We start from the raw sequence: 27,017 nt of genomic DNA, 5'->3' as shown, positions 1-27,017 counted from the left end.
ATGTTAATCATTGGGTAATGTACGTTAAGGATAAAATACTCTGGGTAGGCGTGAGTTTGACAGACAGGTCAGCGCGTGTTTGACAGGCAGGCGTGTGCAATGCACTAACTGTGCAGCAGATAGAATGGTCTGATCAGTGAGACGTCATCCTTTCTTAGTAGAATATTTGATTTGAGTAGTGTTTAAGTTAATAAAAAACTATTTGGTTAAATAACTAAAGTCAAATGATCAAAAGTAAGTCTTTAGTTAAAGATAAAGAAAAAGTTCCAGGTGATGTCATAAATTGAAAATTATAATGGTTGGTTTAAAGTGATGGATATTAATACTTAACACTTAGTAAAATACAGTATGTGTTTACAATTTAACTAATAAATTAACAATGAATAAGTCAGTAAATACATTAAATAAATAAATAAATGCAATTTGAGGAAAATGTAATTGAGATTACAAGTATTTCCAAGTTTAAATAAATTTCAAACTAAGGATTTATAACAACTATTTATAAATTAAGTACAGTTTAGGTTTGATTTTTAGTTGTGTATTGGTTTATTAGGTGAGTATAATTTGAGCATACTGTTTAATATTACAAAAGCATTTAGTTTAAATCAGGAAAATGGATCAAGTTAACTAAAAATAACAGTAAATTTAGATTCTTTCATTTAAATGCAGAGATAAATTCCCAGCATGAGAAAATTGTTAATTATGCTTTGATTCTAACTTTCCCTCTTCTTCCTTTGTCCAGGTTAACAACCTGTTTGACCTGCTGAACCAATGGACAGTTAAAATAAACTCTCAACCAAGCACAGAGTTGTTCTCAGCGTCCTCTGTCTTCCTCTCTGGTCCTTCAAGTTGGGCCGTGGTGTTACAAACACATACAAACTGGACAGACATCACGTCAAAAATCCCATGTTTTGATCTTTTTTTTTTCCCTTAGTGTTAAAGAGAGCTGACTATCACTCAACCTCCCTCCACAGTGCACATGGAAAACACGGTAACCACACAGTCACACTGCCACCTAGCGGATTTTACCCTCAAGTGTCTGTCAACTGCTGTAAAGTGTCATAAAAACCAGAATTAGAATCCTAAAAATTGACACAAACCATATAAATAAAATAAGGACATAGCCCCACCACATTTGTCTACTTACACATTGAACATAGAAAGTTTATACTTTGTTAATGATTATACTGAAAACTTAAATATGTATTTATAAATGCTGAATACTTAACACATCAAATAACAGTAACTTTTATGTGGTTACATCTGTGTGTATTTATCATGAAGTATCATGTGTAAATCTTCAATTGTGCTTGTGAATTGTGTAAAGTAAAATAGACTGCTGTTGCCATGCAACCAAAGCTAGTATTTTATCTGTTTCTGTTTAGCACTAGCTGCTAACATGTCTTAGCATAGTCGCTCTGCTAACTTGTTTGATAAAACATGACAATTCATTAATCCATGATAGTCAAACACTGACTTACCTCTGGCTTTTCCACATTTTCCTCCTCTTCTTCTGTGTTTTTCTTCCCTGGACACCAGATCATTAGTTTGGTTGTTTAGACATGACGTCACTGCTGCAGCAGTAAACAGTAAACATCTGGTCCAGCTGCCCTGGGTCACGCTTCAGACAACTGTCAATCAATTTGGGAGTAAAACTATTTTATTTTATTTTAATTAAAACTAGACTAACTAATTATTAATAATACTATCAAGTTAAGTATACTAATATCAGCGCTTTGATTGTGTAATTCATAATTTTATTTTTTGCCACACCCCCCGAGCATTTAGCTCTACTGCTTATGCCACGGGCCAGCCCTGGTGGGTTAAATCACGGTTTTTTTTCAACACTAGGGTAGTGACCCCGATTATATATATATATATATATATATATATATATATATATAGATATATATATATATATATATATATATATATATATATATATATATATATATATATATATTTATTTATTTATTTTTTTTTAAATAAAAAAATACATTTTTAAATAATATAAAAAAATGTTATAATAATATTAATTTAAAAATTAATTCAGACCTTGGCAGCCACTGCCCCTCCGGGTCGTGACCCTCTGTAGGGTCACTTGGAATAAAACTAGTCACCTGAAAATGTCTTGTAGTAATGAAAATTAAAAAAAAAAAAAAAAAAAACTGATTAAAATTATACTTTTACTTTCTAAAAATACATATTTTAAAAAAATTAAGTAAATAAATAAATTAAAAAAGTAATTTTTAAATAATTAAAAAATTAATTAATTAATTAGTTTTTTTTTTATTTATCTATTTTGCACAATTAAAAAATCAATACATAACAGTCTGTAAGAAAGTCTTACTTTACAGTTCTTTTATTCTGAAACTGCTTGGTTGTTATGTCATTTCCTTTCTGAGCGCATCCATTCTCAGTACTAATGTAAGGAAGTCAAAAATGAATAAGTTTTATTTAAAACAACCACCCCCTATTTTTTAAAAAATATTTTCTACAATATGACTCTTGACTTTTAATGGGTGTGCAGTTACACCGCTTGGTCAGACGATGGCGACCGCGTGCTTGTAGGGCAGAAAGAGAATAAGAGATTGGGCCAAATCAGCGCGTCTCAGAAGTAAAATGGCGCTGGCTCGATAAAGATGTGAAAACTACGTCTCTCTCTCTTCATTCACCTACAGGTACAGTTTTACAATAGTGTATGCCTTTTACTAATCCATACTTTAAAGGAAATGGTTAGGAATCCGGTTAGTGAAGTTGTATGGTAGAGTTAGAACTAGGAGAAACTTATATTTTGTTCAAAGTTAATAGTGTATGGCTGAGCGTTACCACCGCCATTAGAGTAAGGAAGGAGAGCACGAGGTACCGTCAGTGTATCTTATAAAAAAAAGCTTTAGAATGTATAGTGTTTGACTTGATAATGTTATTGTGACTATATTCAAAATGTTTGTCTATGTTAATAGAAGTATGTTTCAATGTTAAGTGTATGAAACTACAGTACAGTGTTAAATGTTATATTAAAACGGTCCCTTAGAGACTGAAACCTTATGAATAGGTTGCAGCTTCAGGTGGTTTCAATAGTGTTTTATGTTTGAACAGTATAGAGCAGGGGTCTCCAACACGTCGCTCGCGAGCTACCAGTAGCTCGCAAGGACCTATCCAGTGGTTCTTCAACAGCATCACAAGTTTTGATTCGTCACTTGGAAAACTGTTTCAAGATTAAATAAATTATTTGTCAATGAGCTGCCAATCAAAGATCTGCTTGCGCTGCTGCACCTATGTTATTCGAACGGGGTGAGGGGGAGGGATGAAGTGTAGCCAGACCGGGTCAAGTGCCAGGCGGTTGGCAAAAATGGCAGCTGCAGAGTTCAGTCATGCCAGTAAGAGACAAAAAACGTATTATTTCCACGAGGAATGGGAAACGGACTTCTGTTTCACAAACGTGAACGACAAGTGTGTATGTCTGATCTGTGGCGCAAGCTTGGCAGTTGGTAAAAAATGTAATGTGGAGCGGCATTTCACCAAAGTTCACAGCAACTTTTCACGTGATTTTCCAGTGGGAAGCAACCTCCGGAAAGAGAAGGTAAAAGAACTAAAAAACGCACTCCAAAAACAACAATCTCTGTTCAAAAAAACCGACGAAAAAGGCCGGCGCATCAACCGAGGCATCATTTAAAGTGGCGCACATCCTGACCAAGCACAAAAAGGCCTTCACTGATGGCGGGGTCATTAAAGAGGCTATGACCGCGGCGGCAGAGTCTTTATTCCACGACTATAAAAATAAGACGGAGATTCTGTCTGCTATTGCCAGCGTTCAACTTGGCGCAAATACTGTGGCACGCAGAGTGTGTGCGCTGTCCGTGGATGCGGTGAAACAGCTTGAGTCGGACCTCAACAGGTGTTCCTGGTTTTCCCTCCAGTGTGACGAGTCCGTGGATACCAGTGACACAGCACAGCTGGCTGTTTTCATACGGATGGTTTTTGGTGATTTTACCACAAAAGAGGAGTTTTTGACATTAATTCCACTGAAAACCACCACCAAGGGAGTGGACATTTACAACGCCGTCAAGGAGTACTTGGTGGAAAAAAAGGTTCCCATTGAAAAACTGGTCTCGATAACAACTGATGGAGCACCAGCTATGATGGGGCGCCACGTAGGATTTATTGCTCATTGCAAAGCAGACCCGGACTTTCCTAGATTTCTGAACTATCATTGCATCATACACCAGCAGGCTATTTGTGGAAAGGTTCTGGGGTTTGATCATGTCATGATGCCTGTTGTTAAAATCATCAACTCCATTCGTCCAAAGGCCAAGCAACACCGGTGCTTCAAGCTTTTCCTGGAGGAATGTTCTGCGGAATATGGAGACCTCCTTCTTCACACCGAAGTCAGATGGCTGAGCAGAGGTAAGATACTACAACGCTTTGTTTCCTTGCTCAGTGACATCAAGGCTTTCATGGAAATGAGAGGAGAGGATACCACATTACTAAGTGATCCTGAGTGGCTGTTGGATCTGGCCTTCCTGGCAGATATAACTGACAAAATGAACCAACTAAATCAGCAGTTGCAAGGTAAAGACAAAAATGTATGTGACATGATCAGTGCTGTGAAGGCATTCAGTGCAAAACTTTCCTTTTACATCCAGCAAATAAAAAACAAAAGATATCAACACTTTCCATCTTTTGTGAAAATGCTGGAAAGCAACTTGGGGGCAGAAAAAGTGTTTAAGGTTCACAGATACTGTGATCTGTTGTCCAGGCTGGGACAGGAATTTACAGATAGATTCTCTGACTTTGAGAAACTGGAACCCTGTGTCACCTTTATTGCAAATCCTTTCCTGGATGTTGACATTAGTGAGTTGTCAGGACAGATGGCTGAGCTTTTCAGTGTTGATCCTGTGGAGATGGAGATGGAGGTCTTAAACCTCCAAAATAATGTCCAGCTAAAATCCCAGCAGCATTCCCAGCATCTCTGGAGTTTGGTGGAGCCAGAGGATTACAAAAATCTTCACCAGGTTGCTCTGAAAATAAGTGCTTTGTTTGGGTCAACATATCTTTGTGAATCTGCCTTTTCTGACATGAACATCATAAAATCGAAGTACAGAAACAGACTGACTGATGAGCATTTAAATGACTCCATCAGAGTGAATCTCAGTGGATACACTCCTGCATACAGCTCTCTGGTTGAATCCATGCAATGCCAGTCTTCTCACTGATGTAAACCATTCAACATGTAGAAGTGATGAGATGATGGTGGATTTGTGTGCACAAAGTTCTACCATATAAAAATGTTATGTTTTGACTTCTTATCTGAATCAGGAAGATTTATTTATCCACAAATACAGCCTGCAAAGCTAGTGAATGTCTATTTATTTTTTTGTTATCCACATTTTAAGTAATAGAATTCTTGCATTGTTGAAAATGTGGTAAAACATTCAAGAACACAGCATGTATGCTGGGGAGTTTCATTTTTCAGAAGTTTTTATACAGGAATGTTCCTGGTACCAACTTGAAAAGTAATAAAATACAACAAATGCAACTGGACATTTTTGAATGCATTATGTACAAAACAATGTATTCATTTGGTCTGTATGGAAATTGGCAATGTAAATAAATGTTGCTGAACATGAGTAGCTCGGCGGCGCTTTCATTGGGTAAAAGTAGCTCACAGAAGATAAAAGGTTGGAGACCCCTGTGCTAAGCTGTCACTGGTCAGGTCCTTGTCTGTTAGTGTGTTGTGGGCATGGAAGGATGAAGGGAAGGCAGGATGACAGTGTGGATTAACTGTACCATGTTGTTGCTGCAGTTCACACATTCCAGCAGGCCCGTTCTCGACAGCTCTGTCCACCAACGCTGAGGCCTTCCCAACCCCCTTCTTTCCCTCTTTCTCTCCTTCCCTTTGTGCCGGTTCCAATTTGTGAATCTCTACGATTAAACTTTCTTTTTTTAGTTGCATCACATCGTTCCTTCGTAGACAGTAGCTTGGCCAGATGTATAGTCTGGTTTCCAAAAGCTGACTCTAGTCCTAGACAAGGAGCCATAGACTGTATGTTTACCCTTACTAATGATGTCCTTTAGAATGCAAAAATGCAGTTCCTCATCTCTTGTATCCTGGTGTTATACTGCCCTCTAGAGACTAGCATGAGTAACTTAAGAAACTTCTGTTTGACATTACACATAAATAATTTAAAGGAAATATCAAGATAACATCAAAAACAGATAACAGACAAACTAAAAACAAAGTTTATCACATAAATTAAAATTCTAGAATTCGAATATTATGATAAAGTCAGAAGTATATCATATTATACCCACAGGAAGTAATATCTTTCATTTATTTATTCAGTTGTTTGTCCGTGAGGAGGATTATGTCAAAAATATTAAAAGGATTTTGACAAAATTTTAACCAAAGGCAGAACTTAAAAATTGAAAAATCCCATTTTCTTGTCATATTTCTGTTCATAATTTGTTTATTTGTTCATTGGATTCCCATTAGCTTTCACCATGGTGGTTGCTAATCTTCATACATTTTTTTTAAATCATTATGTCATGTTGGTTCCTCGAGTAGCCCAGTGAGTTTCAAAAGCTATTTAAAGTGTGAATTTAAATCAATTTATTGTCTATATTTTTATCTTTTTATTTTATTGGTTGTACTGATTAAATTGAGCTGATTATTGAATGTCTCAGTTTGTGTTTATTTCCTCAGGGTCAAGTAGAGGTCGAGGCCGGCAATGAGAACATGAAGTTTGAGACCGGACCTTTCTCGTTCTACGGCGTCATGGCGCTTAGTGCTCCCACGCTGGGTGAGTTGCAACCTTTTCCCACTCCACTCCTCTAGCAGTGAAATTACGTTGTAGTGAACAGTGTATTTATTGAGAGGCATATATTATCAACCCTAAGCACTATTCCATGTTTTTGTTCATCCTGATTTAAAGGATTGGAGTAATGTTTAGTATTGTTGTGGTCAAATGTATTTCATTTTGTGCTTGAGATGATCAGAGAATCCTTATTGTTCACTTTATCACTATTAGTTCACGTTAGTACAATCATTTTTTTATCAAGGCATTTGTTTGACTCATACCTCATTGATGAAAATTGAGGATAAACTTTTGTGTTAGTTTTGTTGGAATGATTTTAATGTAATTCCACATGTACTTTTCTAGAGTTGTATTTCCATATTTATTATTTGTTTCACTCTGTACAGTTAAAGATTTTAAGTTTATAAATTTCAAACCAAGTTTGAAATGAAACAATTAGTTTTTTCTTTTGGTAAACTTACAGTGAAATTTGGTTAGGGCTGCTCGATTATAGAAATATTGTTTTAGTCATAATTGAAATCACTACCCTTTGTCAACTTGTTATTTGTCAACCAAATAGCTATTTATTTTTTGTACAATAAAAGCATAAAATATATTCTTTAAACATAATAAATAAATAAAATCCTTAAAGGAGACATATCATGCATTTAAGTCCTTCCTTTTTAGATAGAAATCATACAGTTGTGGTCTATATAAAGCGGAACTGCAATGCTTGGGTCTGAATTCCTCATTATTATAGCTCCACAGACCCCTTTTCTGATGTGCTTCTGAGAGCAACTCGTTTTGGTGCGGTCTCTTTAAATGCAAATGAAACACTTCATACCCCGCCCCCACTCCAGGTTGCAGAGGTGACACTCGGTTCAACTCCACCCTATTCGTCCTTTTTGTAGTTTGATAGAAAAGATACAATTATTTAGCGGCGAAGAAAATGTTTATTCACACGTTATTTACAAAATATTTAACTCAATCAGACAAAGTCTTTCAGCAAATCCTTCTTTATACTGGCGGAGGTTGCTGAAGAAGTCATCCTTGAAGTGCTTTGCGCACACAAAAATGACCTTACCAACAGATGTGGTACATTTCTGTGAAAAATAAAACTCAACCAGACACTTCGAAAAGGTTCTGATGCTGGGAGACGTTGTAATGAAGCGTGTGGGTTACTACATCCAACAACCAAACATTTTGACTTATCCTCTCGTAACTTCGGCATCCTGGAGCTTGGACTACAAAATAAAAGCGAGAAATAAAAATGGCGGATTGCTCGAAGTGTTGGGCCTGGAGTTGATGTACTAATTTGGCAGTTCCGCTGCAAATACTGTGACGTTATTGTTCAAAAAACGTAATAGAGAATAGAAAAATCAAAACAGATTGAAAAATATGACCAAAACAGAATCTAAAGATATCAACAGAGCACCTGAAGAGATTAATTTGAACTTTTGTGTACTTCTAAACACTCTAAATATACAGCAAAATGCATTTAAGGGCTAAAAAATTGGATTTAGCATGATATGTCCCCTTTAAACACACTAAAATAATGAATGTTCACTATTGCACAAAACTAAACACAGTGTTCCCATAGAAGTTTACCAAGCATTTTTGATGCATTTCTCCTGCCTTGTTTCAAGACCACGAGCAACAACTTTCCTCGTGTTGGCCTGCAGGCTAGCTTTGGCTTTGAGGGGGCGGGGCGGAGGGGAGGAGTTTGCATGTGCATGAATTAAACAACTCAAAGTTAGTATTAATAACATGTGTGTGCCGAGCTTCATTATTTGCAGATGAACGAAATAGTGGGTTTGTTTTATTTAGCGAATAAAACATGTGCAAAAAATATTTATATATTTTTTAATCATTTTTCTCGATTGTTATTTTTGTGATCTATGGGTGTAATAAGCGAAATCGTAATCAAATTTTGATTAATTGAGCTGCCCTAACTTTGGTAAATTTTTTGAAAAATGAAGAGTTCTTCGAGAGCACAAGTAGGGACTTGTGTTCATTATGGGGAAGTGAAACAATACTGTGACTTCTGTCTTTCACTTATGGAATCATTTCTCCTTTTACACACACACACACACACACACACTGTACTTGTTTATTGCATTAAGTGCTGATTTACATTGCAAAAAATTGAGATTAATGCAAAGGGTTAATGAAGTCCAAGTTTTTGTCTTTGGATGATACTTTTTAGTGTTGGTCTCAACCTTTTCATGGCTATTTATAACTTTAACAACAATAAACTACGACAGATTAAAATGCAGCTTTCAGAACATAACAGCCATTGATTCCTGGCCTTTTTTCCTCAGCTCATGTCATACTTTAGTCTTTTAGGTGTCGAGGAGACTTTTGTGAAGCATGCTTTTATATTTGCTTGACCTTCTGTTCTTCATGAGCCACATTTATTCACTTTGTCAATCGTTTGACCCAGTCAACGTCCAGAAAAGGCTCCGTAACAGTCAGTGGTCCCATTTCCACTTCATCTCCAAACAGCGTGTAACCTGATGTGATGTTCTTTCAGCGGAGCAGCATCTCATCATGGTGGTGCATGTCCTGGTCCTTTCTGGAAACAGATCTGTCTCCCTTTGCTCTCATTGACTGTCCTCCCTCTCCCTCCCCTGTGTCCCATCATTCATCTCCTCCCTCCCTCCCCACCTCCCTCTCTCCTCTCAGTGGCTGTACCTCGTCCTCGCCTCCTCTCCTTTAAGAGGTTTTCTCTGTTCTCTCGGTTGCCAGGTAAAACGCCGGCATGTCTGGGTGCTGTAAGGCAGGGTTAATGAACATCTGATAACAGAGGGGGTACGAGATTCCTGAAAGGTTTAATAGTAGGTCATGGGTAAGGTTTCTTCACTCATGCTCAAGGACTTTAAGGAGACTTGTTTCTCCAAAGGGATTTGTGTAGACTCATTTGCGCGTATCATCTTTTTTTTCTTCTTCTTACTGCAGTTATTTATATCTAATATTACCATTGAATGCATACATTATTAAGATAAGTCTAAGGTAAATATTTTTACTGACACTGGATTTAATTTAAAAACAAACACGTGCAGCCTAAACTATTGTTTAACTTCCCCACACTTACTCAAAAACACTAGGTGTTGTTGTCCTTGAGCTATTCCTTATTGCTGTTACACTACCTCATGTCTGCCAACTGCTGTACATGCAGATTATTGCACTATATTTTAAGAAGGTAGATATTTTTGCAAAATTGGAGAGAGCTTGTAGAATCAGATGCGAGAACTTGAAGGAAAAACATGTGTACATGCATGTTAACATTTTAACTTGTATAAAAATATTATTTATTTATATGATGGGAAGAAATGTGAACCGGTAAAGTTAAAATTAAACCCAAAGAAAATATTCACATGTGCGTGATCTGAATATGAAGTCACAGAAAAAAATATTTACAAAAGTATATACTGATATTTACAGTCATAGCAAAACTAATTTGTACCTGATAGGGCTGGGGGATTTTCGCTAAAAAAAAATCTCAGATTTTTTAAAGAAAAATTCTAGATTCGATTTTCAATGCACTTAAAAATGACTGCGAACATCAGATATGATATCAAAAGTGCAACTTTATTGCTGTGATTGTCCTCAGGAGGTAAAATGTATAGAACAATCCCAAAATAAAAAGTAAATAAGGCTCTGTCATTCAACAATTTCAAGCTTTAACCCAGGTTTAAGAAAAAGTGCAACAGCAACTTCACAATAGCTTCAATTTTGATTACGAAATCAGATAACTACATATTTTATAACATATAACATTACAATTAAAAGGGTAAACAAAGAGGGGGCTGGCTCACATTGCACCACAGGAACTCACAAGGACGGAACAAAAATGGGAAAAAAAATAATATATATATATATATATATATATATTTATTTTTTAAACTCGAATTTGCAAAATAAAAATGGTTTTTTTTCCTACAAATTCAATAAATCGATTAAATTGATTTTTTTTTTTGCCCAGCCCTAGTACCTGTTGAAATGTTTCCTTCAACTTCTCACATCACATTCTATTTTCCTATTTTCCCAATATATATTTACCTTCATGAATTTTGTTCAAATTGAGTTATTATGAGAGAATTACTAAAAACTTAGTGTTTTTAGTGCAAAACTGGCTTTAAACTGGAGGAATAGGAAATGATTGTCTGAGCTTTTAAAGAAGAGGGTGGGATGTGAATCCCCTGCAAGGATCAAGTTGCCTCATCTTTAAACGACCAAAGCTACAGAAGATGCTTCCGCGTAGCGTCAAGTTATTTCTCTCGTTTCTTTACGTCACCATTTTTATGTCGGCTAAAAAAAAAACGTAACGCTTTGGGGTGAGTATTTATTCCAACCTAATTTTAGTAATTATGTTCCTCTTTCTTACATCAATACTGTTTAATCCAGTGGTTCTCTACTTGTGGGTCAGAACACCAAAGTGGGACACAGACATATTTACAGTAGGTCGCAGGTCTTTCCTTGGTCAAGAAAAGAGAACTGTCCTCTTATTTTGAAGGATATTTTTGTATCCTTTAAAATAAAATCATTATATCAGAAATTAACATCTCTAACAATTGGTGGTGAATCTCATTGTGTTGGTAAAAGGTCCAATAAATTACACTTTTTCAGTGATTAAGTAGTAACGCATTTTTATTTTTTTGTTGCACTTTCTGTTTATTATTGTCTAAATAATGGGGTAGTAGTTTAGTACTCAAGGAAATATTTGTGCTCCATAGAAAATAATTAGATTTTAAATGTTTTACTGTGTACATTACATTTTTTTTCTAATGTTGCTCTATTATAATCTTGATTATTTCACGTTCACATTTGAACAGTTTTCTAGGTTTAGGCCATGGCTTGTTATTTTTAGGAGGAGTTGCGTCCCGATCCAAGAGCAGTTGAGAACCAGTGGTTTAATAATTAAAAATCATTAGCTTTCCCATTAGATCATAGACTAATAATTTCACTGCCCAGCTCCAAAAAGCACCACTTTACTCCTTTAGTGTTGTGAAGATCTCACAGGTTTGTAGTGAAAGTTGTTGTTTTGGAACTGGGTCACTTCATTCATCCATAATAACTTTATTCACACTAACTCATCACAGGTAGGCTAACCATAAACCTCTCACACCTACAATGCTTAAAGATCCAGTGGGGGAATTCATTACAGGGCAGAGGTTCTCAACTTGTGGGTTGGGACCTAAAATAAGGTTCAAGTGTTTGCCAAGGTGAGAAAAGAAGTTTTGTTTTAAAAAAAAAAAAGATTTATTCAAGTAGCCATTTTTTTTTTTTTAGACGTATCATACTTCTGGCACTTGTTGGTAGAAATGTGGTAGTTATCAAATAGTTTATTTGGTTATGTAACAACGACCCAAAATGTCACAAGTCCTGAATTATTATTAAAAAATTGTAATAAAACCAGAAATGTAATAGCTGTTCAATATTGTAACAAAAAAGCTGAGCCCGAAATGTAAAAAAAAAAAAATAAAAAAAAAATAAGGTAATAAAACACAAAATGTTAAATTTAGTCAGTAATTTAGCAAGACGCTCTATAAACTTTATATTTATATATATTTATTTGAAGGTAAGTGTCAATTCCCCATAAGGCTTTAATATATGTAATAACGCTTAAAGTTTTTACATTTTGGGCTCTGCATCTTGTTACATCATTGAGCAGTTGTAAAAATTTTAGGTTTTTATCACATTTTTTTTTTTTGTTTTTTACATTTTGGCCTCAGCACTTTTGTCACATTATTGCCCAGTTATTACATTTTGGGTTTTATTAAATCTTTTTTTTTTTTTTTTTTTTTTTTTTTCAAATAACAATTTGGGTCTTGTTACATTTTGTGTCATTGTTACGTAACCAAATAAGCCGCTTTTAAGTTGTATTATTTGATAACTACCACATTTCTACCACCTAGTGTCAGAAGTATGGTACGTCTAAAGAAATGGCTCCTTGAATAATTTCCTATCGAGGTCTACCAAGTCTAAGACAAATGCTGACGTGGAGAGAAAAAAAATATAAATATGTTTTAATATTTTTGTTTTGTTTCAGTATATAAACTGTTAATGGAATAAAGAGCACACTACATGTATTTGGTTGGTTTGATATTTCACAGTTTTTGACTCAAGGAAGTTAAATGAACTTAAGAGATTTAGCTAACCTGTGTATGCATGTTTATTATCAATATATTAAAAAAAAACCAAAGCTCCAGACACAAACATGCATTAATTGTCAAACCAACCAACCTTTACTTATATTTCTCCTGTTGCTAATGCTAACTAGCATAGGATGATAATCATGTTGTGGTGGGCTTTAAATAAGGGATGAAATCAAACGGTGCCTGCTGGATCTTTAATGTTTCCACATTTTAAAAACTAAAATCAAAGCTCTTAACTAATACAATGAAATCTAACTACTAGTCACTAGATAGAATTGAGTAGACTGGTTGACGTTGATGAAGCTAATGCCGCTGATGTGTCCAGGTAAAACTGTTTCCTATGACTCACTGAGGCACCCCGCTGGACGACTCACGCCAACTGGTAATAACACACACCTTGTAACAAGCCTGCATCCGTGACTGGAGATGAGTGTGTGTGAGTGACACGTGTGGAAGATTCTGTAGTGTAGATACAACCATAGAGAGTTCTGCCAGTATCATTTTTTTTTTTTTTTAGGCTAATTTTATATTTATTTTCCTTTTAGTATTTTGATCATCTATTCCTATTTAAGTCCACTATGACCCAATCAGAATGAATCCCCACACTAGAATATGAATTCTTATGAAAATATGATGCTGAAAATAGTATGGGTGTCTCGATCCAATATTAATATCTAATATCGATCCAATATCACCAAAAAAAAGAGTATTAGATTAAATCTCTAATATTAGCACTTCAATACATGTTTTTCTTTTTATTGGATTTATTGAGGTTATTTTTCAGTGTCTTCTAATTTAGTTTTCATTTATTTTATTCAATTGTAAAACATTATTAAGTTTAAGCTGGTTAAAGTTTATGCAAACTATTGGTTAAGAACCAATGGGTCAGTTTTACTCATAACTACTGTTGCTGACTTTGGTTTGACTCATTTTGACTAATATCACTTGATTAAGCCTTTTCTAACATTCGACACACAAAGTAAGTATTGAAAGTATGTATGATTCATGCTGAAATCCCATCTGATCAATATCAGTATTGCACAATATCCAAAGCTGTAATATTTGTATCATATCAGAAGTTAAAGTAGCTGTATCGGGACATCCTTAAAAATGAGCACAACTGGCATTTATTCCCTATGTGTTATCAAATGTAATCTTTTTTTGAGGGAATAAAGTATCTGTTAAACATGTTTAATCCTGTAGCCAGTCCTGGGTGCAATACCTTAATAGCCCACAAGGGGCACCAAATAATAGTTCACTTTTTTAGGGATTAGAATTTTTTTGTGTTTTAACGAGAGTTTAAGGATTTTTGTTTTGATGTCATTGAACTTGAGTGTTACTTCCACTTCTGTGGGCAGCATGCACCACTTTTAGTCCAACAACACTCGTCTGTAGAGGAATGAATCATTCTCGTGATGATTAACACACAGAATGCTCGTGTAGATGTAGACACCTGACGCGTGCCTTTGAGTTTTAGATGTGAAGCAGATAATGATTGAAATAACATGACTCGCTCCTCCTTCATCCCGCCGACTAAGACTTGGTTCACTTTGCATTTTTCTGACATTTGCGTGTGTGTGTGTGTCTTGTTTTTGTGTCACTAATTATTCTTTTCAGAAATCCTAACACGCCTTCAAGGACGCACTGCATCTAGTACTTACAAGGCCTCTTTTGATATGATTTCACATCATTACATAAAGGATCATGTGATTGCTTTTGTAGTGTTTAGTATGCAGGACAATCTAAAAGACGGTTATCACTTGAACACACTTTTGAGTGGAGTCCGTTACCAACATGTTCTTTCTTCATTTTGTGTGCAGATTTTCATTCTCCGTCACACATCAGTGGGTTGTACCCCGTTCAGCAGTACACACCTGACTTCTATGTTCGAGCTCTCACCGACGTGCAGTTTGTCAAGGTTGGATCTATTATAGATATTATCAATGTATCATTGTCCCACACGGTGCATTTAGATTTAACTCCAGCAACTTAATTTTGCCTTTTTTTTCTTTTAAATAATATGTTTAGGTTTAATTTATTCAGTCAATTTACTTTGATTTCCCGACATGTTTGGACTGCCAACTGTCAGTCTGAATAAATGAAACTTTAACCCTATCCCTAACATTAACCTAGGAAATAACCTAAAATGTTTCTTTTTTTTTGTTTATGTATTTTTAAAGGTGGAATTTGCTGTGTTTAATATGTAAAAAAAAAATAAATGTCAGAAGTGGGATTCGACACCACACCGGACTCAAACAAGGTCCAAGGGTTTGGAGGAAGACGGCTGAGGATTAGAACCCAAGCTGCTTGAGGTCCAGTGTGAAATATCCACAGTCAGTCATGATTTGGGTTGCAATGCTCTCACTTTTTTATGCAAAAATTGAGAAGTAAATGGTGATTTCTTCACAGTATTCTAAATTTTTGAATTCCTGTTTTCATGAGTTTTATGAGCTGGAAGCCCAATTTATGTAAAAATAAACAAATAAATACTTGAAATCGTTTAAATTGTGGACCCTGAATCTATAATCTATGAAAGTTTAACTTTTTGAATGGAATTATGGAAATGAAACAACTTTTCCATGATATTCAAATTTTTTGAAAAGGGTCTGTACATGTATGCACATACATACAGTACATACACATGCATGTACATAATATTAATATTTTACTGCTCATTATACACTACTACACAAATATCAATTGAATTTGAAATAATACAAAATATAGTGGCAATATTTAAATTCATAATATGCTCTATCACAATATATACTTTTTCTTATGTTTGAGTATTAATATATTTTATACTATTATATGCATATACATCCTAGGTCAAATTGTTGTTGTACGGTATATGATTTATAAAGCTTGTTCAACTGGTTTATGATGCTGCTTTGTTTTATTTCATCATTTCGGCACTTCCATAATTTAGCCCCTGCTATTGTTATACTCATCTTTTTCATTGTTGTTCTAGCACATTGCATCTTGAAATGTCATTTTCCTCTTAAATTATATTCCCCTTCTCTCTCTGGAAATCTTTTCTGCAACTGTTTTGGAAGTGCTTTATGTATCATTTGGACAGTTTTGAGTTGGATGAGGTCTGGGAGTTTAAAATCTGCTATGTTGAAGAATAATCCAATCCTGATGGCTTTTTTTTTTTTTTTGCATTATGAATAACTGTTGGATGTTAGTTCTGTGCATTTTTCCCCAAACTCCTACACAGTAACTCAAATACGGTAAGACAAGTGTAAAATAATTTAAATGAAGCAAACAAAAGTGGCTGGAGACGCTTGTGATAAACCTCACACAGGACCATCACACCCAGCTTCACACCACGAGTGTTTTTTCCGCCTCCTACTGAAGACGAACCCCATAACGTTTCCGTCTCCTTCCTTCCCGTAGATCACACGAGATCAATACCAAAACGGCCTGATGACGTCGCGTCTGTACAGCACGCCTCAGTCCGAACACAACCAACGACTCCACCTGCCAGCATCATTGTTCCTGAAACCCAGATCCTGTTGAAAACGGGCCGGATGAGATGACGCTTCTCCTCCGCAACGAGCATAACTCACCGCACACAACCAACCACCACAGCCAGCTGGAAAATAACGTTTGACCCCCTTCCTCCCCTCCACGCCGCCATCCCAACCTGCCTGATCTTCCGCTATATATAGTTTATTAAATACAGTACAGCATGCCTCCTAACCAGAGTTTTAATTATTTTAAGCAGTTTCTTGTTTTGTTTTTTTTTTTTTTTTTTTTATTAAATATCTCTAATTGTTAATAAAGTGTCGGCTAATGCTCCGTTTGGTTTTAATTATAGTTTTATACTAATAGATACCATCTCTACAAATGCCATGAGTTGTTGTTTTTTTTTTGCAGTTAAATAGGACTAAGGGAGAAATTTCACTTAAGCAACTTTATCCATTCTGTTTCTATTGTTTCCATATTGTGAGAGAACCACCAGGTGTCACTGTTTGGATAAACTGGTTAATCTCATCCTTTACACACCTGGCCACAGGACAGTCAAACGTGTGACTGGTCGTTTGTTGGCCGAAAGAAATGAAAAGCAGTGCCTTACAAATGAGGTAACTCTGTGACGGACTGGTGCTCTGTCAGCGTCCTGTGACCCTGTGAACTGGTTTTCAAGTCGAGGTAGTTTTATCCTGAATAATCTGATCTTTATTGGAATTTTCTGACTTGTTTTGACTCATCAGTGTGCATCCAAATACAACACCTCATCCTCTTTTTTTTAAAACTGTAAATGCATGTATTCCAAGTCAGCCACTCAGCCCACAAACCTTCAGACAAGTTTCAACTTGCGCTTCTTCCTCTGTATCGCTTCCAGTCCAAGGACCTCCAGTCAGAGACTCAGGGAGACTCCGCCCTCTTCCCCACACTCCTGTCCTTTTATGATGTACATACATGCAAGTGTGGTTTTAAAACTGACCTGCCGTCACCTCCACCCCCTCCCACTGCATCCATACAGCTAGAAGACAAAGACGAGCCCAGCATGTCGACAGAAGCGAAAGAACGTAACCTATGACCTGTAGAAACTCCTAGTGATGTGTTTATTGATGTATTCTGAGAAGGAGGGACACAGAACCCCCAGGGACTGTATTTATATAAATGGAGCTGAAGTTGGGGGTTGAACTCTGTACATAGATAAATATATATGTAAATATATATATACAGACGTGCGTCCAGGGGAGACTCTTCGACTTGGAATTACACCCAATGACCACGATGAGATTATCCAGATTAGAATCGGAGGTTTGCACATGTGACATCCCAGCAAATTCTACTGCGTGAGATCCAAAAATCTGTAACGAAATCCCTCTCTTTTTTTTTGCCCAATGTTGCCCACTTATACCAGGTATTTGTTCGAATAAAATGCGTGCTGCACTATTGCAGAGATGACATTGGTGTCCTCAGGGTTATTCTTCCTCTTGCACATGCCTGTATATACGTATATAGAGCCTTGAAACCCGAGTTGTAAAGAGATTTCCTGCTGATAATAGACAGCCAGTCTGTTATTGTGATTTGTTTTAAATTTTTATTTTAGTTTTTTGACAATCATCAACATTCTGAATGTGTAGGTACGTTATTCGTGACGCCCTTTTTTTGAACTGCTGAAAGGGAAAAAAAAGGTGCACTTTTTTTTTTTTTTTTTTTAAGGTCCAATTTTAGTGTGTGTGGATGTTTACTGTCACTTAAAAGCTTTAAGGCTGAGGCAGAACAACGCTGTTTGTAGTCTGTGAGGGTCTAGATTCCTCTCCACATGTCTGAGCTGTTGTTTCCCTGGAAATTATCCTCAACTATTTCTTTATACTGCCTCTTTTTGCAGTTTTGATGCCCCTGGTTAGTGCAGCCCTGGCCTGCCTGTAGGTGTCCCGGTCCCCGGATCTGTCTGAGTGCAGCATTGCGGGCCCCAACGTTAACGTTCCTCACTGTGTTCTTGAACCAGGGCTTCTGGTTTGAGAACACTTTTTAACACTGTGGAGGAGTACTGCTCAATGTCCAAGTCCATGAAAACTTTCCATTTTGTGTCATCAAAGCAGTTTTGGAGAGATGAAGTGTCCTCCTTCCTCTATATCTGTACGGTTTTTATCTTAGGCTTTGTTGTGGCAATGATTGGACTGTAGGCTGGTGTTAAAAACATGGAGAAATTATAAGACTGTCCCAGGTGGGGGCACACTGGTTTTGTATGCTCCAGATATGTTTGTGTGTCAAGAGTTTTATTTTTCCCTTAAAGTTTTTGTAAAACCTGGGTAACACGTCTTTCAGATTGGTGTGGTTAAAATCCCCCGTCACAACAAAAGTGCTCTAAGGATACCTATTCTATTCCCTGGCGATGACGTTACACAAAGTTCCCATGGCAACCCTAGCGTTGGCCCGAGGGTGCACGTATACAGCCATGATATAGATGGCACTGAATTTGACACACCACTCATTCATCAACATCCCACAGAAACCTGCTAATGTGCCTAACGCTGTGTTACAATTAGCTACATTAACTCTTGAAATCCTTAATTTGCTTTGTGTGTGGTTGGCCGCTGCTGTCAGACCGGGTTACCCTTGGAAATGCGCAAAATCGAAAAAGCTCTCAAATATCGCAAAAATGTGTTTACTCTTTCATGAGGAGGACCACCTAGGTGTAACACTGCTCTCCCTTTTTATATCTTCCCTATAATAAAAGGTTTCTTACCCTTTCTTAGGGAGGGCTGGTGATGGTCATAATTAAGCAATAAAATAAATCAATTTATTTTATTGCAATAACAAAACATGCATTACTGTCTCATAATGATTGCACTTCTTGTAGTGTTGACCTTTTGACAGCATGTGCAGACAAGGAAAATTTTTTTTTATAAAAAATAAATAAATAAATAAAACACATGTTGAGCTTGATGTCCACTTTAATATGTTCCCACACTTAACACTTTCAGTTTTTCCTAGCTCCCCGATGCTTCGGTGTTATTTACAAAGAGTAGTATTTTAAGTAGCAAGTACTCTTGAAGACTAAATTGCTTTAATTGACAAAATGTCATTTGAGAGAGTTTTGAACAACTACTTTGTAGTTGACCTTTATTTAAATAGCTTTAAAAAAAACATTAAAAATACATTAGATTCTTTTTTGGTGACACAAGTAAGTAATCTATAAGTAATGTACTGTAATGTACTGCTTCCAGTAGTTACCTTCTGGAAGCAGTAACTAAGTAATGTTAAGTAAAAAAGTAAGTTGCTTTTTTGAAAAGTAATGAGTAATTTGTAACTTACTCAACACAACGCACGAAAGGACAACAGAAACACAAAACAAGAAAATAAAATATACAAAATGACATCCAAAATACATCAAAAAATATTTAACACAAACATACAAAGCCTTCCTGTGTTAATGCTCAGGTTGCTTGTTATTCTAATGCTGATATGAATGGTGATCATGTGACCCTCCGATCAGATACAATCACATGTTTGTGGCCTCCCTGTGATTAGTTGCCCATGTATGACTGCCTTTTCCTGATGTTCCTTTTCCCAGGTGAACCTGGTGTCTGAACACATCTGGTGTAACGACTTCCTGGTTCGCAGCTTCTACCTGAAGAACGTGCAGACGCAGGAAACCAGGACCCTCACTCAGTTCCACTTCCTCAGCTGGCCAGCTCAAGGAATCCCCACCTCCACACGCCCTCTGCTGGACTTCCGCAGGTACTGTTAGCACAGGTCAGAGGTCACGACGGTCAAACCCTCAAAAGAGGAATCAAAACTTTCAGTTTAAATGAAATAGCACCTTAAAATGTTTTAATCTTGTAAAATGAAATAATAAAACAAATCACAACCCTTTACCCTTTGATTCTGCTCAGACATTGCTGCTACGTGCTAAGCTTTTTTTTTTTTTTACCTTGTCTGCACATGCTGTCAAAGGTCAACACTACAAGAAGTGCAATCATTATGAGACAGTAATGCATGTTTTGTTATTGCAATAAAATAAATTGATTTATTTTATTGCTTAATTAACCTAAGGAAGGGTAAGAAATATTTTCTTATAGGGAGAAAAGGGATAAAAAGGGAGAGCAGTGTTAACACCTAGGTGGATGTGACCATCAGATCAGATACAATCACATGCTGTGATGAAAGTTGCCCGTCTCTGCTCTAGATCTAAAAGGGTCCAGGAGAGCCTGCAGATGTTTGCTAATTCATGTTTTGCTCTTTAGGAAGGTGAATAAGTGTTACCGAGGACGCTCGTGCCCGATCATCGTGCACTGCAGGTAAAGCTGCTTTGACTCGCTGCTTGTTAAGCTCGGACTCATCCCTCTCTCTTTCTCTGCAGCGATGGCACCGGACGTACTGGAACGTACATTCTGATCGACATGGTTCTCAACCGCATGGCCAAAGGTGAATACAAATATCACAGGAAGTGTCAGTCCTCCTTTCAAAATAAAGTTCCAGTTTTTTTTTACACTTCTCTGTCAATCATCTTGTGCTTTTAGGTAAAATACTACATAATAATACTGATATTTGATGTAGCCTGTTTTGATTACATCAGAAATAAGGAATGATAACACACATGTCAGTCAGTTATTCCGTCTTTTTTGTTGTCCCTGTGTTTTTTACCCCTGCTATTTTGTGTATTCTTTATGTTTTGTGTTTTTTTCCCCCATCATTTAGTTCATTTTTGGTGTACTTTTGTATATTTTTCTCTCATTTTGTGTAATTTTGTTTTCCTTTCTTGTATTTTTTTCTCATTTTGTGTAATTTTGTTTGTGTATTTTTCTGTCATTTCATGAGTTTGTGAAGTCATTTTTGAGTATTTTTGTTGCTGTTTTGTGTACTTTTGTGTCATTTTGTGCATTTACTTTGGGGGCAACCGCTGCCACTGGCCCATTTCTGCTCTAAATGATGTTTCATGATTTTGATGTTTCTATTAGTAGTTTTTAATTTTAATTCTATTGATTTTCATGATTTTTTCTTTGTGGAAATCCCACAGATTGGTTACGTTATGAGCTTTTTGTCCATGATCTTTACACATCACACAGTGTTTCTGTTGTTGTTGCAGGAGTGAAAGAGATCGACATCGCTGCTACACTGGAGCACATCAGAGATCAGAGACTTGGGATGGTTAACACCAAGGTCAGTCCAGAGGAATCAATGCTTTGACACCAGGAGGGTCAAACTCAAAGCCTGCAGACAATCTTTCTATGCTGAGCGCACATTTTTTCAAATTATTGTGCATTTTTTTAGGAAAGCAAGAAAATACTGATACCATATTTTGCACCGTATAGGCCGTATTTTTTGCCTTTAAAGTTTAGGGTGCGGCCAAGGTGGAAACTCATTGGTTGAAACAGATCAGAATACGTGATAATACTCCGTTAACAGGAGTACAGCAGCCTGTTGTTTGAAGGTCACCCTCATCAGCCAATTGGGTGCGACCTATGTCACATAGCGGCCTTTACGTGGATTTTTCTTGGAGAATTGCTAGATTATTAAATTGCGACTAATACAACGGTGCGTTCAATAACCTGTGCAATAACTAAGGTGTCGGAATTGCTCCTTTTACCGCCCCAAAAAAATTGGATTTGTATGATCGGGTTTGTTTTTGTATATTTTGTGTGTTTCTGTTGTTTTGTGTATTGTTTGGAGTCATTTTTTTGTGTTTACTTTGGGTGCTGCACAAAACCACTTGAGTGTTCTCTAATAAAAAACCATATTACTATGATGTGATGATTGCAGAGGATGGATGGTCACACCTTGTTGTGCTTCTTTGGCGTTTCCAGGACCAGCTTGAGTTTGCACTGACGGCCGTGGCCGAGGAGGTGAACGCCATCCTCAAAGCTCTCCCCCAGTGAAAAGCATGGGAAACCAGCCTCTACACATGATTCCTGCTTTAGCTCAAAACAAAATACAGCTCTGTGTTTGTTGCCTTTAACAGTCCGCCATGATGTCAAGCTTAAAGGAAATATTTCATTACTTATCTTCCTGAGAACCAGGATTCCTTTAGATTTCTGCCTTTGGAAGCTGAAAAAAAAAACTCACTTATCAAATGTCTGTATTTGTCTTCGTCAGCAGACAACGCAACAACTTCAACAAATAAATCAATAAATATCATCTTAAATAATATGTTCATTAAAGTTCAGATTCATAAAAAGGTTCTAAATTCTAGATTCTAAATTTAAGCTCCTGAAGATGGTTTTGTGTGTTTAGGGAGTAAATTTGTGTGTCTTTGCAGTTATTTTGTGCGTTTTTTCCCCTGCCATTTTGTGCATTCTTTGTGGGTTTTTTTTCATCATTTAGTTCATTTTTGCTGTCATTTTGTGTATTTTTCTCTAATTTTGGGTATTTTTTGCATCTATGTTGTTGGACAGTTCCTTCAACAAATAAATCGCTAAATATAATCTTAAATAATATGTTCATTAAAGTTCACATTCATAAAAAGGCTTTTGTTTTTTCCTAAATTCTAAATTTACATTGTCCGTTCAATCTCAGCAGTAAATAAAAGGATATGTATCACAAAATAATAATAATATCAATGTGATAGAGAAAATAAGTTAAAGCAGACATGGGCAGAGGGCGGCCCGCGGACCAGATCTGGCCCTCGGTCTAATTCTGTGTGGCCCCCGAAGTAAACTCACAAAATGAGAGAAAAATCCCCCAAACGACCACAAAAAAAATTCACAAATTGACGACAAAACAGACTCCAAAAACAGAACTAAACGAGCTGATTCTCAGAGGATATGAATGAATGAGGGCTGGACTGTGACTGACGCTTCACTCTGTTCAAAGTGAAACCATTCAATCTCCATTTGTGTGGCTCCAGCTGTGGAAAATGTGTTTCCTGTTGCAGAAAAAAAAAACAGCGTGGTCCTCTTTGTGTGCCATTCAGATCACGTGACCTCGCTGATTGTGTTGTTTACCTCAAGCAAATGAAAACTATAGCTAAAAAAAAAAATGATATATATATATTCTAACTCTGTTGTTCAAATGCTATTTTGTATATGTGAGATCTTCAATAAATCTATTTGTGTTCAACTGCTGCAGGTGCCACACGTGTGACTTCTTCTGGTTACATATATGAATAACAAGAAAACTAAAAATAATAGTGCGTAGCGATGAGAATATCTACAGAAATGTAGTGATGTAAAAAGAACAATATTTGTCTTTCATATGTACACTCTAAAAAAAATCTGTAAATTTTACAGTGATATACTGTTAAACAACGTCAGTATTTGCCTGTAAAAGTAGAAATTGTATATTACTGTAAAAAATACAGCTTTTTTCTGTCAATATTGCAACAGTATAATACTTTAAAACTTACAGTTAGAATTTGATAAAAACACAGAAAATTACTGATAAAAAAAAATAAATTCTGTGAATTCAACATACTTTCATTGTAATTATTTTTACGATTATTTTCCATATAAATATCAGTCGAAAGCTTGCAAATTTTACAGAAAAAACCGTATAAAAAGAAATGTTATTTGTCTGTAAAAGTAGAAATAGTATAATACTGTAAAAAATACAGCTCTTTTCTGTCAATATTGCAACAGTATAATACTTTAAAATTTACAGTTAAAATTGGATAAAAACACAGAAAATTACTGATAAAAAACTAAATTCTGTTAATTCAACATACTTTCATTGTAATTAATTTTACGATTATTTTCCATATAAATAACAGTCGAAAGTTTGCAAATTTTACGGAAAAAAACTAATAAAAAGAAATTTTATTTGCCTGTAAAAATAGAAAATGTATATTACTGTAAGAAAATACAGCTCTTTTCTGTCAATATTGCAACAGTATAATACTTTAAAACTTACAGTTAAAATTTGATAAAAACACATAAAATTACTGATAAAAAAAACTAAATTCTGTTAATCCAACATACTTTCATTGTAATTAATTTTACGATTATTTTCCATATAAATAACAGTAGAAAGCTTGAAAATTTTACGGAAAAAAACGTATAAAAGTAAATGTTATTTGCCTGTAAAAGTAGAAAATGTATATTACTATAAAAAATACAACTTTTTTCTGTCAATATTGCAACAGTATAATACTTTAAAACTTACAGTTAGATAAAAACACAGAAAATTACTGATAAAAAAAACTAAATTCTGTTAATTCAACATACTTTCATTGTCAATATTTTTAGGAATATTTTCCATATAAATAACAGTCGAAAGTTTGCAAATTTTACGGAAAAAAACTAATAAAAAGAAATTTTATTTGCCTGTAAAAGTAGAAAATGTATATTACTGTAAAAAAATACAGCTCTTTTCTGTCAATATTGCAACAGTATAATACTTTAAAACTTACAGTTAAAATTTGATAAAAACACAGAAAATTACTGATAAAAAAAACTACATTCTGTTAATCCAACATACTTTCATTGTAATTAATTTTACGATTATTTTCCATATAATTAACAGTAGAAAGCTTGAAAATTTTATGGAAAAAAACTCATAAAAAGAAACTTTATTTGCCTGTAAAAGTAGAAAATGTATATTACTGTAAGAAATACAGCTCTTTTCTGTCAATATTGTAACAGTATAATACTTTACGGCCGTGATGACCAAAATACCCATTTCGTCACATTTGGACAAAAAGGTTAAAATTAGGTGTAAGACACAGCTGGTCTGAGGAGAGATGTCGAGTGTTTGATGACCAGTGACTGACCTCTCTACAAATAACCCACTATCACTGTTGACATTCATGATAATGAATGATATCAAACAATGATAACAGTTATCATTGTTTGAATTTATATGTAGTATTTTACAACTACAGATGTTTAATAGATATCATAAATATATATAAATATAACCCTCACAGCACCCTAAGGACTTTTTGTGTACTTTGACATTTTCATTTTTATGGCATTTTTTTCTGTTTTTATTGGATGTTCCTCAAATTTGTCTAAGGATAATCATTTTTGGAGAAGTTCATTTTGGCTATTTCAGTAGTTTTCCATAGCCTCCCAGAGCTGGGACTGGAAAAAAAAAAAAAATCACGCTCAACACCCATAAGGCCCGGAAAGTGGCCTCTACTTTTAGCAGCTATAAAATCACTATATTTTAATATTTTTTTATACTTTAAAAACTCAAGACTTGTAGAACCACTTCTGCTCGACACAAACATACCAAATATGTGTCATAACTTATATGTAGTTAACCCTTTATTGACCCGTATGCATTCTAAATGCATTTTTGCTCTTGAAGAGTCAGTAATACTTGCATAACCTTCATAAATGGGATCCAAACTGAATGAGCTTTCTTTGTTCATTTGCCCTAAGGGTTGGTCATACAATGATAGTAACCTTGTTTTGAACAGTTTTAAAATTTTTCTGTTGTGGCACACTAAAATGAACAAAATGCTGTCATCCCATTGAAAATCAATACAAATGTTCCATAGAAATTTTGTCTTCTGGGGGATTATCTCAGGAGCAGTTTACAAATGTGGGTATATTTTTATACAAGTTGGGATGACTGTGCATAAGATAAAAGTTCGGAGGGTGTGGGTGTGGTGTAGTGAGGGGGGATTTATTTGGGGGCGTGTGTGGCATCAAAAGACTTTCCTCTTTGAAGAAACAACTAAAAACAACAGCAATAACGTCAGTAAGAAAAGGTCAACTAAAGCGTGCAGTGTTATGATTTTCCCACAGTGCTTTCACAGGTGCACTGGTTACTATCCCAAAGAAGTTCATTTGGACTATAGCAGGACTAAATCAGGAACCTGGACTAAACCAGAACTAAGCAGGGCCCATTCACTGTTTCATTAAACTATACCAAGCAATCATGTAATGCACAAAGAAGAAAATAAATACTAGCATTTTCAAATCTCTCATCACACTTTCAGTGGTGATTCCATAAAGTTGCAAGTCTTTTTATTTTATTTGCCCATCTTTTCTTTCAAATGTGTCAATGTTATATTGTGTGTGTTGCAGTCAGAGACTCAGACAGGGGTGCAGGTGCAGGTGCAGGTCACTGAACTCTTCACCTCGCTTCTCGGCCTCTGATTGGATAATTGGTTAACAAGCCGTCTATGGCAAGCCTTTTAACATTTAAAAAGTCTGGCTGACATGTAGCAATTTTGTTTTCACTAGTGGAAATTACATTTGAACATGTTGAAATGTAATTTTGACATGTTGAAATGTTAATTCAAGATATCTGTAAAGCCATTTTCACACGTAACAAATATATTTCTACATGTCAAAATGTCATTTCGACATGTAGAAACTGAATTACAGATATCTGCAATTACATTTTTACATGTAACAATTATATTACAGATATCTACAATTACATTTTTACATGTAACAATTATATTAAACATATCTGCAATTGAATTTCCACGTGTGGAAATGCAGTTTCGGATATGTGGGCGAGACAATGATGTCATTTCGGATATGTACTCCAAATTACCATATTCATTTCGGATATGTGGGCGGGATAATGACGTCGTTTCGGATATATGGGCGGGATAATGACGTTGTTTCGGATATGTAGTCCAAATTACCATATTATTTATAGATATCTACAATGTTATTTCAACATGTGGTAATTCAATTGT

The 27,017-nt window shown here is 35.6% G+C and overlaps 2 protein-coding genes across 3 annotated transcripts; both read left to right on the top strand.

Moving 5' to 3' along the window:
* The first annotated feature begins 4,327 nt into the window (after nucleotides 1-4,327).
* On the top strand, nucleotides 4,328-16,664 carry LOC114464484 (metal transporter CNNM4-like). Of its 2 annotated transcripts, XM_028448720.1 has the most exons (6): nucleotides 4,328-4,407; nucleotides 6,707-6,803; nucleotides 9,483-9,545; nucleotides 13,281-13,337; nucleotides 14,776-14,873; nucleotides 16,355-16,664. In XM_028448720.1, exons 2-6 carry the CDS (start codon nucleotides 6,740-6,742, stop codon nucleotides 16,475-16,477), a joined length of 405 nt encoding a protein of 134 aa, XP_028304521.1. In that variant the 5' UTR covers nucleotides 4,328-4,407; nucleotides 6,707-6,739; the 3' UTR covers nucleotides 16,478-16,664. The 2 variants fall into 2 exon arrangements, with proteins under 2 accessions (XP_028304521.1, XP_028304522.1); XM_028448721.1 differs by lacking the exon at nucleotides 9,483-9,545 and having other exon boundaries at nucleotides 4,333-4,407.
* Nucleotides 16,665-19,982: 3,318 nt separating this feature from the next.
* On the top strand, nucleotides 19,983-23,481 carry LOC114464223 (receptor-type tyrosine-protein phosphatase-like N; the record flags this gene model as incomplete). The annotated part of the gene is made up of 5 exons (XM_028448283.1): nucleotides 19,983-20,158; nucleotides 20,665-20,718; nucleotides 20,781-20,845; nucleotides 21,507-21,580; nucleotides 22,225-23,481. Coding segments are annotated over 5 exons (441 nt in total), but the record flags the coding sequence as incomplete, so codon positions are not given.
* Between the last annotated feature and the right edge of the window lie 3,536 nt (nucleotides 23,482-27,017).

The sequence above is a fragment of the Gouania willdenowi genome, chromosome 6 (genome assembly GCF_900634775.1).
Source record: "Gouania willdenowi chromosome 6, fGouWil2.1, whole genome shotgun sequence".
NCBI classification, from domain to species: domain Eukaryota; kingdom Metazoa; phylum Chordata; class Actinopteri; order Blenniiformes; family Gobiesocidae; genus Gouania; species Gouania willdenowi.
The sequence above is the reverse complement of the archived record's forward strand: the minus strand, read 5'-3'. Positions and strand labels throughout refer to the sequence as shown.